We start from the raw sequence: 14160 nt of genomic DNA, 5'->3' as shown, positions 1-14160 counted from the left end.
GGGTTTGTTGCTGTGTCTCTCTGAAGAGACCAATTAAAGGTTATTTTTCATAACACTTCTTAGAGAAAGCTCTTACCTAATTCTGTTGGCAGGAAGACTGAGCTTCCCGCACTGCAGGCAAGGTGTTTATTTATTTTTTTTCCTTCAGAGGCATATGGGACTATTTTTCTAAGGAGCTAACAGTCCCCACAGGGGACAGATTTTTCACAAGTATTCTGCATGCAAAAAACCCTTGATTTATATGGCCAGATTTTGAAAACCTGGCCAACTTGTGTATTATGAACATTTCTGCTAATTGGACCTGAAACGTCTGAATCAAAGCATATGTCTAGACTGCAGGAAAAGTACGCTCTCTATCCCTTAATTACCGGAGGTGAAGACCAGATGGAGAATACTGTGGCTCTCTTTTGGCCCAGCTTTCCATGCCGTAGATTTGGAATGTGCATCTGAATCAAAGAGCAATGTAAGTTCAGTTCTGTCTTAAAACAGCTTGCAACATCTCTCCTGAATTAGTGGAACGATTAGAATAGTGTCTTATCATCTGCCTGTTGGATGACACAAGGACTTTTATACATTTTCTATGTGGTAGATAGTGCCATTCTTAAATAAATAACTCTGTTATTGTCTTCTGAAATTTATCCTAGAATTAAGGGCAAAATGTTAGCAGCTGATTTGTTGTTTTTTTCTTCTCTATCTTTACAGCTCCTAGATTGTTTTGTCATCCCAGTGGTGATACTGCTCTCCTGGTTCTTCTTGCTGGTACGATACAAGGCAGTACATTTCATTGGGATCGTGGTCTGTATTCTGGGCATGGGCTGCATGGCAGGAGCAGATGTCCTTGTTGGGAGACAGCAAGGAGCAGGTGAGTAAGGATTAGTGTCTAGTACTAGGAAGTTCCAGTAATGAGAACCGTAATGGGAACATTTTGGTTTGGGGCATGGAAAATTGGAAGTTGTCAGGAAATCCTGTGTCTTCATGGATACAAAGCTCTGCACCATTCAAGGGGTGCTTCATTGTCAGGAGGGATAGAGAACAAAAATGGATCAGCAGTTAAAATTCACCACTTCTGCAAATGGACTTGCTCTGTGCATGCAATGCGTATCATCTTTTGTACAGAGGGACAAACGAAATGCTTGTAGTGTCATTCTGCTTAGGGCTAGCAGATCTTAGTTGCTTTCTTTCTAGATTGACTATATCTCTGAGTATACCGTCTCTCTGGTCCAGTATGTACTGCTGCTTAACTTTCCTCCTTTTTTGTACAGAGACAAGGTCACTTGTTAGGTACTAGAAGACACCAGACCTACATACTAACTGTACTGAGTTATGATACAGTCTCAAAGTAAAGATTTGGGATTTGCATGCATAACTGTTGAGAAGTACCCTCTTGTGCATAAAATGTTCTTTTTTGTGTGCAGCATCATACAAATAATGTGCACGTAGCTATTAATGTAGACTAGACAGAGTTAGATTTCATCGATGAACTTCCTCTGTCTCATTGATTTTTCTAGCGCCAACACAAATGATGTGGGAAGGCTGGAAATTCTTTTCAAAGGCTGTCAATTAGGCACAGTTTTCGTTCTTAATTAAAAGCACTGAATTGTGAGCTGAACATAATACACTGGGATTTAAAATTCTCACTGAATACAAATGCAAGCACTCTAAGATCTGCATTTGCCAAGATGCAACCGAACAAAACAAGGAAGTTTGGGAAAGTACTCACTACACCTCCCAGTCCCTTTTTATCTCTGTCCTGAAGACTTCTAGCTTGTTGCTCTCCTCCAAAAATAGCTCCACCTGACCTATGAAGGAAAGAATATATTCTGTACTGTGGAGTCAGGCAGCTGAGGCTGCATTAGCAATGTCTGATTTCGGAGGGACTGGGATTTCAGCCCTGTGTTCTGGGATAAACATCGTGTATCCCTATAATCTGGAGCATAACACGCTTGGGCATGTGAGATGTGGCTCAGCTGGAGCATGCAGGGTATTGGGCATCAGCAGAAAAGGCTGAAAAACACTGACATTTTGCAGTCTACCTGCAATAATCAGATATTATTTGCTGAATTAGTTACTAAAGCATGGATATAGTTATTAGGAAATATATCCATAAGAAGGATACTTGTTAACATATTCTGTTGCCTTTTAATTGGGACCTGCGCATGCAAGACTGTGTGCTTGTTTCTACACAGAGAGAAGACATAAAGACCGGAGCCACACATTGAGTTTGCAGCTTCTTAAAATGGCAAAGTGAAATGTGCTGAAATGTAGGAATATGTTTCCATGTTCTCTTCTCTTCAACAGAATAGAGTTGTTGTGACTGAGTTGTCTGAAGGGGTAGAACTATGCCTTAAAAAAATGTGCAAATTAAAATGAATATTGGCAGCAAAACAGAAGGTTTCAAGAGACTTTACATTAAAGAGTTCTACTCCATGTATACATTATTTCTTGGGACTGGACAAACAAAATAAAGGAATTCATAAAAAGCAGTGAGTCTGTACTTGCTCTCAGTAAACTACTTTGTTATTTCTATATTTTAGGGGACAAGAACAGTTGTCTCTTGTTTGCCACAGTCTGTGAAATCTGTGAATTTTGAGCATCAGTGAGGTCTGGGAAGAGCCATCATGAGCTGCTGTTTGGGGCCATCTTATTTCTATGTAAAATTTCAACCTGAGTTGTGGTGTTTGACTCATACAAAGGATGGTATTTTTGTATCAACAGTTCAGCAGAGACTGACTGTAAGGTCAAAAGCTTTTTCAGCAGTACTTCTCCAAAGTGTTAGTGAGTGGTTGTAATAAGTACCACATGAGTGAGCTCAGGGAGGGATGATTAGATCCACTGTGGAACATCAAATGCATCAAGAGTAAGGTTTTCCAAAGGGCTGATGCTTGTTTTAAATTAAGGGCATCTACCATCATCTTCCATGGCTGATTGCAGAAAGGAAAATAAGTGCCAGATCTTAAAAAGCTAAATTGACAAATATGAACATACTGTTACTCAAAGTGTATGCAAAACAGAAATTCAGTGCAAGACTGAATCTAGTAATGTTTACACAGAGACCATGTCTCTGAGTCAGATGATACTGGAGACTACTCAAGTATTAGTAGGAGTGTTTTGATTATTTTCTCTGTTCCTATTTGTCCCTAAGCAACTTTTCTTATAGTTAATTTTGGAGACGTTAGGGGAAATCATTCATGATCAATCTGGTAGCCTTGTGTGATGCCATGACCAGCTGGGTAGATAAGGCAGGGACAGTGGATGTGGTGTACCTTTACTTCAGCAAGGTGTATGACACTGTCTCCCACAACATCCTTGTAGCAAAGCTTAGGAAGTGTGGGATAGATGAGTGGACAGTGAGGTGGATTGAGAACTGTCTGACTGGCAGAGCTCAGAGGGTTGTGATCAGTGGTGCAGAGTCTAGTTGGAGGCCTGTAGCTAACTGTGTTCCCCAGGGGCTGGTGCTGGGTCTGGTATTGTTCAACATCTTCATCAATGGAGGAATAGAGTGCACCCTCTAGTAGATAGTGACAGAAGACTGGCACAGGTTGTTGAGAGGAGCTGTGGAGTCTCATTCTCTGGAGATATTCAGAACCCAGCTGTGTTTTAGGGAACCTGCTTTAACAGGAGATTAGACTTGATGACCTCCAGAGATCCATTCCAAACCCTATGGTTCTGTGATTCTGAGAGAAGATACAGGATTATTGAGCTCTTTTTTTACCTTTTTATGACCATTGTTGTTTTCATAAATTCTTTCTCACTGGGAAGTTCAGAACTGTAAACTGGTATGAAAATTGAAGGTTTAAAAGGACTCCACAAGGGAAAATTTTGGAAAGATCATTTTGAACCAAGAAAAATGTTCTGCTTCCATTTCTATTTATTGCAGTGCATATTTTGCTAATCAAGAACTGAACTGAGTATTTCCAAAGAAAGCAAAGGTTATGTCAGAAGAAATATCACCTAATATTCAAGCATTTCTGCTGAGTTTTTTCAAAGGAATTTCCACTGTCGCCAGTCTTTCTGACTTTCTTTGGTTCTGCAGCAATATCTGGCAGCTTTGTGAAGCTGTAACTCTACTAGAAATCATTCAGTAAGCCTTGTGTGCAGAAGGAATTGCATGCATCAGGCTGCAAAAACAGGGCCTCAGTTTTCAAGCTGGAACTTAATTTTGATCAGATCTCTCTGTGTCTCCCTCTGGACCAAAGTAATAAAAGAACCCAAGACTTAAAAAGATTTCAAACATTCTTTGATAATATGGTGTTTTAGTAGTTATATATACCTTAAAGTTCTGAAAAAAAATATCATTCTGTTCCTTTTATGAGTTAGGTACTGCTATGTTAATTTACCTCCTTTTTGAAAACCTCTATATCATCACTCTGTCTACACCTCATCCTCCCTTCTCTCTATTGTCAAACAATTTGATGTGAGAATTAGGTCAATATTGGGGTCGTGATGATTTCTTCATTCATTTCACAGGTACACAGAATTTTTTGTTGGTTTCCCATCTAAATACTAGACATGTTTTTGCTTAGATTTCAAGATGAGATGCAAATTGTCCTATTCCATCTGGAAAAATAGAAGTTAAAATAATAAAATGAAAAGAACTAATCACTGAAGAGTTCTGTAGTTTTTAGAACTTTTTCTTTACATTCAGATATTTTTTTTACTCACAGCATAGATAAAGTTCTCGCTTCACCTCTGCCAGATTTTGTTGTGATAACTAGATAAAAACTGTTATGATGACAAAACGTTTGCATTCATTTTACTGATCCAGAAAAGGCCTACTTTGTGACTGAGTAGTCATGTCTACAGGGCAAAACTTATAACAGTTCTAGACAAAAGGTTGTTCTGACATGTTCTGATTTTTCCCCTGTTTATTCCTAGGTGAAAATAAACTGATAGGAGATCTCTTAGTACTGGGTGGAGCAACACTATATGGCATCTCAAACGTTTGTGAAGAGTATATTGTCCGAAATCTGAGTCGAGTGGAGTTCCTGGGCATGATTGGACTCTTTGGCTCCTTCTTCAGTGGGATTCAACTGTAAGTGAGCAGGTTTGAACTCCAAGGTCATTCAAATAAGTATAGCTCTGGCCTCCTTTGAGGTACTGTGCCCTACTCTTCAAAGATAGCCATTTCCTGTGTAGAGTAGGTATCTGCAGATTTGGGAGGCAGCTGGATTTGAGTACAAATGTATAGCATGTATAGCTAAGTACTTTAATTCAGTAACTGTTTTTTCCTATGGAAGTCCCATGAGGAGAGAGAAGACACATCCTTATCCTGTATTCCTTGAAGACGGGTAAATATTTCACATATTGTTCTGATCTGTGAACAGGAAACTCTCTACAGCCCTCTACAGTTCTATTTCATACTTTTTAGAAGTTACTTAGGTTGAAAAACACATGCAGTCAAAAGAGATTTTACTGACTGATTTGTTTTGTGTAATTAAGACTGAAATGGCAGAAATAATGGAAATGTCCTTAAGAAATTGGCCTTTTCACTTTAAAATACTTAGTACTCAGAAGATTGTAACATGGATTTTAGGAGTCATGCACATGTACCTAGTGAGCAGGTACCTCAGTTCCAGTATTGCCACACTGTGCCTAATAAGACTATTAAAAGTCACTATGCAAGATCAACACATTTACAGAGATGTTTGTCATACACAGTAGCTTTTAATTATTAGCCAAAACCAAGTAATTTGCCTGCGCATCTGAGCTACTCAGCTTTAAGAACTGAGACTCGTCAAAGAAATGGCCCATTGATTCCTACTTAATTAGTTCTGTTTCTTTAGACAGAAAGCTTATTATATTTATGTAGAATCTGAAAACATGACTTAAAATGATTTTTATTGTATACAAGGCCATGTAATGTGTCTGACATTATCAGGTAAAGCATTTTTGTTACCTAAATTGTTCATGGTATGTAGGTAATGGCTTGTTCTGAAGTTATCAAGCAGTGCTCGTCTTGCTGTGCACTTAAACAGTAAAATACAGGTCTCATATTTGTAAATTTAATTAGTTAGTACCATTTCCACCCTCCTTGAAGATAGTCACAACTGAGAGTCTATAGTTTATTTATCTGGGAGGAAGAATCTGGTGCTGGCACAAGGTATCTTTGTGTAAAGAGGGCTCAACAGGAAAGAAACTCCAAAAGCCATTTATACTTTAAGGAAGCTTCCTGGTGGAAGAAATAAGAAATAAGGATTTACCTCAGAAATAAGGCTTTACCAGCATGCTGGGAAGAGCACTGGTCAAAGTTTGGTTGGCATTCACAAAGCAGGGATTGGTCAGAAACTGTTTCTGCATAAATTGCTTCTTTCAACTTGCTGACTAGACTCTTACTAACACAATTGGTCTTCTCTGCTACACCGACGTGTTGCTGTCTCCTGTACACCAAGACTCCAAGTTTGATTTTTACAGTGTAGCTTCTTGTCCACTCAGCTCCCAGCCTGTACTGTTGCATGGGGATATTTCATCTTAGATTTAAGAGTTCGTGTTTGCTTTTCTTGAACTTCATTAGATTTCTGCCTGCCCATTTATCCAGCCTGTTAGGTCTTTCTGAATGGCAGCATATCTGCTGCTCTCCCCATGGGACATCCTCTGTGAACTTGGTAAGTGTGCATTCCACCCAGTCTTCTAGACTGAAGATGTTAAACATCAATCAGTTGTCAGAAGTACTCAATCTGCTGATCACTACTTTTTGAACACAGTTTTCCATTGATCCTTGTGGGTAATCCACCTGTCCAATATATGTCCATACATTTTCAGTCTCTAAGGATTTTTTGGGAAATTGTGTTGAAAGTTCTGCTGAAGTCATGGTAGATAACACTCCATGCTCTCAGCCATTCCTTTTCCATTGTCTGTGGAACCAATCATCTCATCATAAAAGGCAGTAGGTTTGCTTCTGAAGAAACTCTGCTGGCTGTTCCTAGGCATCTCTTCATGATTAATTTCCTGGAAATGGAGCAATTACTCCATTATCTTCCCAAAGTCTAGAGTAAGGTTGTCTAGGCAGAAGTTCTTGCCCCTTTTGAAACTGGATGTTGCTTTTGTCTCTTTTTCAGTCCTCAGGGAACTCCTCTGATCACAGCATCCTTTCAGAATTCATTGTAGTTCTATTCTCCAATGAATCAGCTATCACTAAATGAAGCCCTCTGGCAAAGTTGCTCTTACCCCTCTTTGTTTCACAGGTCATAATGAAGCACATACCACAGCATATTGGTTTGTACTTCTTTTATATTGGATATGCAATGGTATGAAAGCAGTGTTCATGTATTTAAATAACATCAAAATTTGTTTGCTGTAGCAAGACACTGCAGTTTGTATTTATGGTATTCTTCAGGAATCACTGATAAAAGAGGCATATGCCTTCTGCATGCAAATGCACTTCTAATTTAGTTACTCTGCAGACAAAATAATCTCATTATTCTGTCCACAGTATTAAATTTGCCACCTATCAGAGGTAAGCAAATTAGAATTTCCAGGATGCAACTCTCTAGATCATATTAATCTGGAGGGCACTGAGTTCTGTAGTTTTACTGTTAGACTTGATCACCTACATACCACTTTTTGTACCAGGTTTTTCTTTTTACACCTGTGTAATTCCATGTTTTATGCTTGGTTAAAATAGTGCCTAGACTACTGTGCAGAGTTCCATACATCTGTAAATCACAGATCAGAAACATCTGCTGGCAGAGTGAGCTTCCTAATTTTCAAGGGTCTTTTTCCCTGGATTGGGAAGAACAGACTTTTTGCCACTTGAGAATTTTCTGAGTCTGGGATTTTGATGTTAATTTAAAATAAGACCTACAAGATATTGAAAATGGATTTTTGCAGTTTGCCCATCCTTTTATTTTGTTTCCTGACTTTCATTGCCGTGACTATTTCCTCTGTCTCAGCAAGTAACAAATTACAGCACTCTCCTCAAACCCAGCCTGTGATATCTGCCACCTCATGTCAGTGATTTACTCAGCTCTCATCACAGAGCCACTCTGAAGGGTGAATAACTCAGGCAGATACATTATTAATCATTAAAGTTCAAAAGCTTTCAGAATATTAAGAAGACAAGAGGGCTGAACAGGTGGGGGGATGGGCACTTTGGAACAGGTATTCAGAGAGCTGGAAATAAACCACTGCAAATTGTGTGTTATCACATCTTATTACTGCCCTGAAGATCTCTCAAACACATAGGAGCAGGGTGGATTAGCAAATTTTGATTGCATTTGGTTCCTACAGAGACTTTTTGCTATAAGGTTGTTTATGTTGTTTTGTCCAGCATTTGAATTGAATGAGTAGAAGTAATTTAACTTCTGTTCCTTTTCATCAGATTTTGCCTTCTCTTCTCTTACAGTGCAATCATGGAACACAAAGAGCTGTTGAAAGTTCCCTGGGACTGGCAAATAGGTAAGAAAACTCTTTACCTCATTGAAGGTAGTTGCTGAAGGAGGTGTGGAGACAACTGATTTTTGGAGAAGCAGGCACGTGGAAACCAATGTTTGTGATCTGTCCACTAATGCCAAAGGTTGAAGCGCATGCCTTGTAACCATGATTTGTTCCCTAGATGACATATTGTTCTTCCTTGCACCTTTAGATTAGGTGATAGAGAAGTGCTTATGAATAAGATAATTGTTCGCATAGCTGTGAGGTAAAATAATAATGGTGTTCTATTCTGAGATTCAGTGCAACACTGAGACAAATAAATGAGGTAGTCACAAAGAGCCAAACCTTGTCAGTGAATACCAAAGAAAGAAAATGGGACCTAACAAAAAACTGTAGAAGTTCTTGTAATACATATTATAGCATCTTAAACACATTTCCAAGGGACCATTTCTGTATACAAGTGGTTAACTGGTTTTCAATTAGTCTTGGTGGAATATAGCAGACACGTCTTTCAGATATGTTTAAGTAGTATCATGCACAATGAAGCTCTTACAGTGTTTTGCTAGTCAGTGAATTTCATTTTCCCATTTCAGTTTGGAAGCTGAGTTTCTGATCTAAGACTCCCTTCTAATTAGCCCAACAACTCACTTACTTTGAAAGGAAATAAACATTTTGAACATTAGAGTCCCTGTAATCACTCTTTTAGCATTTACAACAATAGAAGAAATAAAAGAGTGCTAATAATACAGACCAGGGAATTCAAGTTTTGGCAATCCATTCGAAATAGCTTGTTAGCTCATCTTAGAATGAACATCAGGATGACAACTCAGAAGTGTACAAAGACAAGGGACTATGTGGGAGTCATTGTGAATAGGAGGTACAAGTTACCAGATTTCACTGTTGTTTTCTTTAAACATCCTTCAACACTTCCGCTCATCATCCTGTTTAAATAGAGTGTATCTTTCACAAAATATTCCACATAGAAATCTCAGAGATTTGATGGTTGTGCTGTAATAATAGATGACATCAATTACAGTGTCTGTGGAGAAATATGCTCAACTGCATCCTGCGAATCTAATTGGCCTTCTTTAAACTGCTGTCATTAGCATAACTGCAGCAGTGTTTGTTTATACTTCATGATAAGGAGTTCAGGGACATAGTTAATTTGATACTAATGGAACCAGCAATGGCCATCATGAATTTACTTGCTATACATGTAAATAACATATATACTTTCTTAGGAGATCTGTTGTATCTCAATATAAGTGGGATGCGCCATTAAAATAAATTTTTGTCTATGATGACATTAAAATGTCATCAAAAGTTAATCACTAATTATTAGGCATTTCTGCTCTTCAGAAGGAGGACATCTTAGCAAGAGCATCACATATATAAAAATTGTGTTGTTAAATCAATAATTGGAAATTATCTGCTTGGTTAAACACAGATGAATTTGTACGAACTATGGTCATTTTTTTGTTCTTCCTGACTTTCTTCACCCTTACTTGTGCTTTCCATTGTATTGACAGTGATACAGGACTGTCAAGTAGTTATTGACAAATCTCTGTCAGGGTGTTCACAGCATTGTCCTAAGCAGCAAATCTCACCCACAACCACCTTCATATACATTAATCCTTCAGACCAAGAAAGTATCTCAAACCATGCAGTTCTGACTGGTGGTTTATCAGGGCTTAAAACAGCTAAGTTCATGAGCAGATCATTGCAAAAGCACCTAACTTTCCAGTTTCCTTCTTTCCCATGCCTGCTTCAAGCAGTCAGTCCTGGTGTCTCAGTGCCTGGCTAGACACATGTTCCAGCATTTGGGTCTTCAGCACTAGTGGTGATTCCCAAGGTTGCCATCTACTTCAAGAGTGCTGACTTGGAATCTGTCTTGGTTTCAGCTGAAACTGTTATTTTCTTCATAGTGTCTGATGTGATAGATGCTATATTTTGGCTTTAGGAGAAGAAAACAATGTTGATAACGTGTTGATGTTGCTGAGCAGTACTGTACAGAGACAAGCACATTTCAGTTTGGCCCAGACTAGTCAAAGAAATAAGCCACACTAAGTGGTATCATGTGAAAAAAGCAAAGAACTGAGAGGCGTTGGCTGGGGGTACAGCCAATGCTCAGGAACTGACTGTGTGTTGATCAGCAGGTGATGAGCAATTGTGTTGTGCATCACTTGTTTTGTGTCTATTATTATCATTACTACTATTTCTCTCTTCTTTTTCTGTCTTAGCAAATAGTTTTTATCTCAGCCCATGAGTTCTACTTCTGGTGTGGTTTTGTTTGTTTGTTTGTTTGTTTCTCTCCTGGTTATGTCCTAGTTCTCCACTGGGAGGATGGGGTATGAGTGGTGTTTAGCTGCTTGCTGGGTTAAACCATGACAGAGACGAGAGTGGTTTTTGTGCCTGTCCTGTCCTTGACTTAAGACTGAAAGAAAAGCCAACATAATGATAGCCTTCAAACAATTTCTCATTGATCAAAACTGTGCTCCATTTGATGCAATCTACTACTTCAGAAGAATTACAGATTTTGCATACAGCAACTCTGCCATATACGGTGTGCACCTTAAAAGAATGCTACTTTTTAATAAGAGCAGCTCTTTCCATGGTTATCCACATTCTGAATATAAATGCAAAGTTGTTATCGTGCCATAGCAACTGATATATGGACAATAACATTTCCTGACTGCTGTATTTGTTTCAGGTTAATGTACACTTCAGTTCAAAGGCTTCAGAGGGATTAAAGGAATCACAGTTGATAGTTTTTAACTATGTGGATCCACATTATAAGGACTTCGGTTTCTCTTTTTTTCTCGTGTTTTTATTTTCTACTAATTCCTTTCAGGACTTTGGCAATCAGATTTTCTGCAACACGTAGTCAATAATGTGCTCTGAAAACTGGCTTGTGTCCAAATCTAGGTTTGTGCATACACCAGCTGGGAATTCTGCAGCATATATCAGCCTAAGAATTATCATTTGCACTATAACAGATGAGTGAAGTGTTTGCTGTTTTTTAAACTTCTTACTGATTTATTTGCCTTGGGATTTGTCAAGTAATAACTGAAGGGATGAATTCTTTCCCGGTGAGTTATTTAGTTTTTAAAATGAAATTAGATTTTTACTGTAATATATTTTTATTATATTAGCCTCTAACAATCTAATTGTGTGAGTCACTCTGTAAGCACGTAGCAGGGAACAGTCTCAGCACCAGAAAGCTTTATTAAGGAAGACTGACAAAAAGTGGCAGGAAATGGATGCACAAAACTGTGAAGTGATTCGTCACGTTTGGTGGCAAAATTGGCTGGAGTGCTCTCCTCACATGTTTATCTGTTGGTTCATTAACTACTGTGAAAGTACTTTTGCATACATCTTGTGGACCGATTCCTAGGAAATGCTGTGTGCTCCCTCCAACTCAGTGGAACTCAGTGGGTGTTGGGGACATTCGTTTCTTAAAAGGCTAGATTTGATATGTCTGAATACATAATTTCATCTGAATTTAAATATGAGGTATTTGCTAGCAGTATAAGACACCAATTTAAAACAGCACTGCTGTTATGGGAACCACAGAGAGCGTACCAAATGTCCAGTTGCACAGATGAGGCTTTCACTGGGTTTTATACATATTTAAAATAATGCTCCTAGTTTACAAATACACACATACATATATGCATTTTAATAATCTGAATCCGTATTTTTTTGGAAAAGGTATTCTTTTGTATAAATGAATCCTTCTTCCTTCTAGCATTAGTCATTTCTGCAGGCTGTGAAAGGTCACTCGTCTTGTCTCTCTTCTGCAGGCTTGTTGTATGTCGGCTTTAGTGCCTGTATGTTTGGCCTCTACAGCTTCATGCCAGTGGTCATAAAGAAAACCAGTGCTACTGCTGTCAACCTCTCCCTACTCACAGCTGACCTGTACAGCCTTTTCTGTGGATTATTCCTCTTCCACTACAAGGTATGTGAAAATGAGAGGTGTATTTGTGTAATAGCTGTATGCCTGTACAAATAGCAGTGCAGAACAATGAAGGTAAGCTGAAGAGCTTTTACCATTCAGCGTGGAGGAGTCTTCATAGCGGCCTTTCAGTACTTAAGTGGGACCTACAAGAAAGTTGGAGAGGGACTTTTTTCAAGAGCCTGTATTGATAGGACAGGAGATAATGGCTTTAAACTGAGAGGGTAGGTTTAGATTAGACTTTAGGAAGAAATTATTTACTATCAGAGTGGTGAGGCTTTGGAACAGGTTGCACAGGGAAGTTGTGGATGCCCCATTACTGGAAATGTTCAAGGCCAAGTTGGATGGGGCTTTACACAGCCTGTATAATGGAAAATGTCCCAGCCCATGACAGTGGGGTTGAACTAAATCATTCCATGATTCTGTGATTCTACCGTCCCTCATAGTATCCTTCTGGACAAAATCTTCAGCATACAGCTAGGCAAATATATCATACAGTTGGCTGATGTGTCAGGCTCAGTAGCCTGAAGTAAATGGTGTTACATCAGGCTGGTGGCCAGTCAGTAATGGAGTTCCACAGAGATTCATTTTAGAGCCATTCCCTTTAATGTTTTCACAAATGATTTGGATGCAGAATTCAAACGTATACTAAGTAAGTTTGCAGGCAGCGCTAAATTGGGATGAGCTGTTAAATCACTCGAGGTACAGAGGCTTTGTTTCATCTCATGGTGATTCTGAAATTATGACTCATAACTGTCCATGAATTACACTTTTCTTGCCAGCCAAGTCAGCATCTTGCCTGTTAGCATTAAAATATCAAAATGTGCAACAGATTTGTGTTGAAGTTAAACTCTTATCTCTCAGTTCCTCTAATATTTAAAAGGTTGTTTTGTACAACCACACATTTGGTCTCCATTTGCAAGAAACTGTGCTGCATTATTAACAAGCAGCTCTACAGCGGCCATCATATGAAAGTGGCAATAGGATGCTGAAGGCAACTGCTTCATACTATCTATCTCATTTGAGTGTAAGAGGGAGGTTACTTGTTAGCTAAAATGGTGGCCAGTGTAATTGTGAGGTAAATGGAAGCCTAAAAGTACAGGTTACTTTATCAAGCCAAATCATATTTTGTGACACTAATGGTACCTGCGTGAATTTGAAAGAGGCAGAGAAAATTCAAACCTTTGCAGTTCCAAACAAAATTATTTTTCTTCATTGCTTCTTATTTTCTTCAGGCAAATATAAAAACTGAAAATCTAGAAACTGAAACACAAATGTTCTCTGCTGCTTTACAGATCTGCTTCCTGGTGATTTGGTATTGCCCCATACATTAAAGCCAGAATATTCAAATTAGGTATTTGCTGAGAAATATAAGCCCCTACTAATAGTATTTTATAATCATGATAAAATAGGTGATTTTAGTCAAGTATTTCTATGAAAGGGGTTTACACTACACTAAAGAAGACAGACAAATTTAATTCTGAAAGTAGTAGCGGTTGTGTTCTAACCAAATCAGTCTTTTAGAGGGAAAGGCTTGAACAGCAGTATGTTTGATGGTGATCTTCTGCTCAGCTTTGCTCAAACATGACCAAAGAAAAGAGTCAATTTTGCAACAGTAAAACTCCACTTATGGTTTGGGCCAGGAATATCCTTTGCATGAAGAATACCTCCATCTCCTTCACATTTTTACACTGGTAGATCAGCAGAGAACAGTAATATAATCTCTCAGCCCCTAATTCTCTAGTCAAAGCAAGCAATAGTGTTTCATTATTTCCTTGTAGTTTGGGCCATCTGTTCCTTTCTTCTCATATCCAGAGAAAATTCATCCTTCTTGA

The 14160-nt window shown here is 38.6% G+C and overlaps 1 protein-coding gene across 1 annotated transcript in view; it reads left to right on the top strand.

Annotated features, from left to right (window-relative positions):
- The window catches only part of SLC35F1 (solute carrier family 35 member F1), a 215288-nt gene that overhangs the window by 179471 nt on the left and 21657 nt on the right, over positions 1 to 14160 (top strand). Inside the window, exons 4-7 of the mRNA XM_015858777.2 lie at positions 703 to 862; positions 4876 to 5032; positions 8342 to 8394; positions 12174 to 12328. Coding sequence (XP_015714263.1) covers positions 703 to 862; positions 4876 to 5032; positions 8342 to 8394; positions 12174 to 12328 — 525 coding nt within the window. The remainder of the gene's footprint in view (positions 1 to 702; positions 863 to 4875; positions 5033 to 8341; positions 8395 to 12173; positions 12329 to 14160) is intronic.

Source organism: Coturnix japonica, chromosome 3 (genome assembly GCF_001577835.2).
Source record: "Coturnix japonica isolate 7356 chromosome 3, Coturnix japonica 2.1, whole genome shotgun sequence".
Lineage (NCBI taxonomy): Eukaryota > Metazoa > Chordata > Aves > Galliformes > Phasianidae > Coturnix > Coturnix japonica.
Note: the sequence above shows the minus strand (reverse complement) of the source record. Positions and strands in the feature narration are given on the sequence as shown.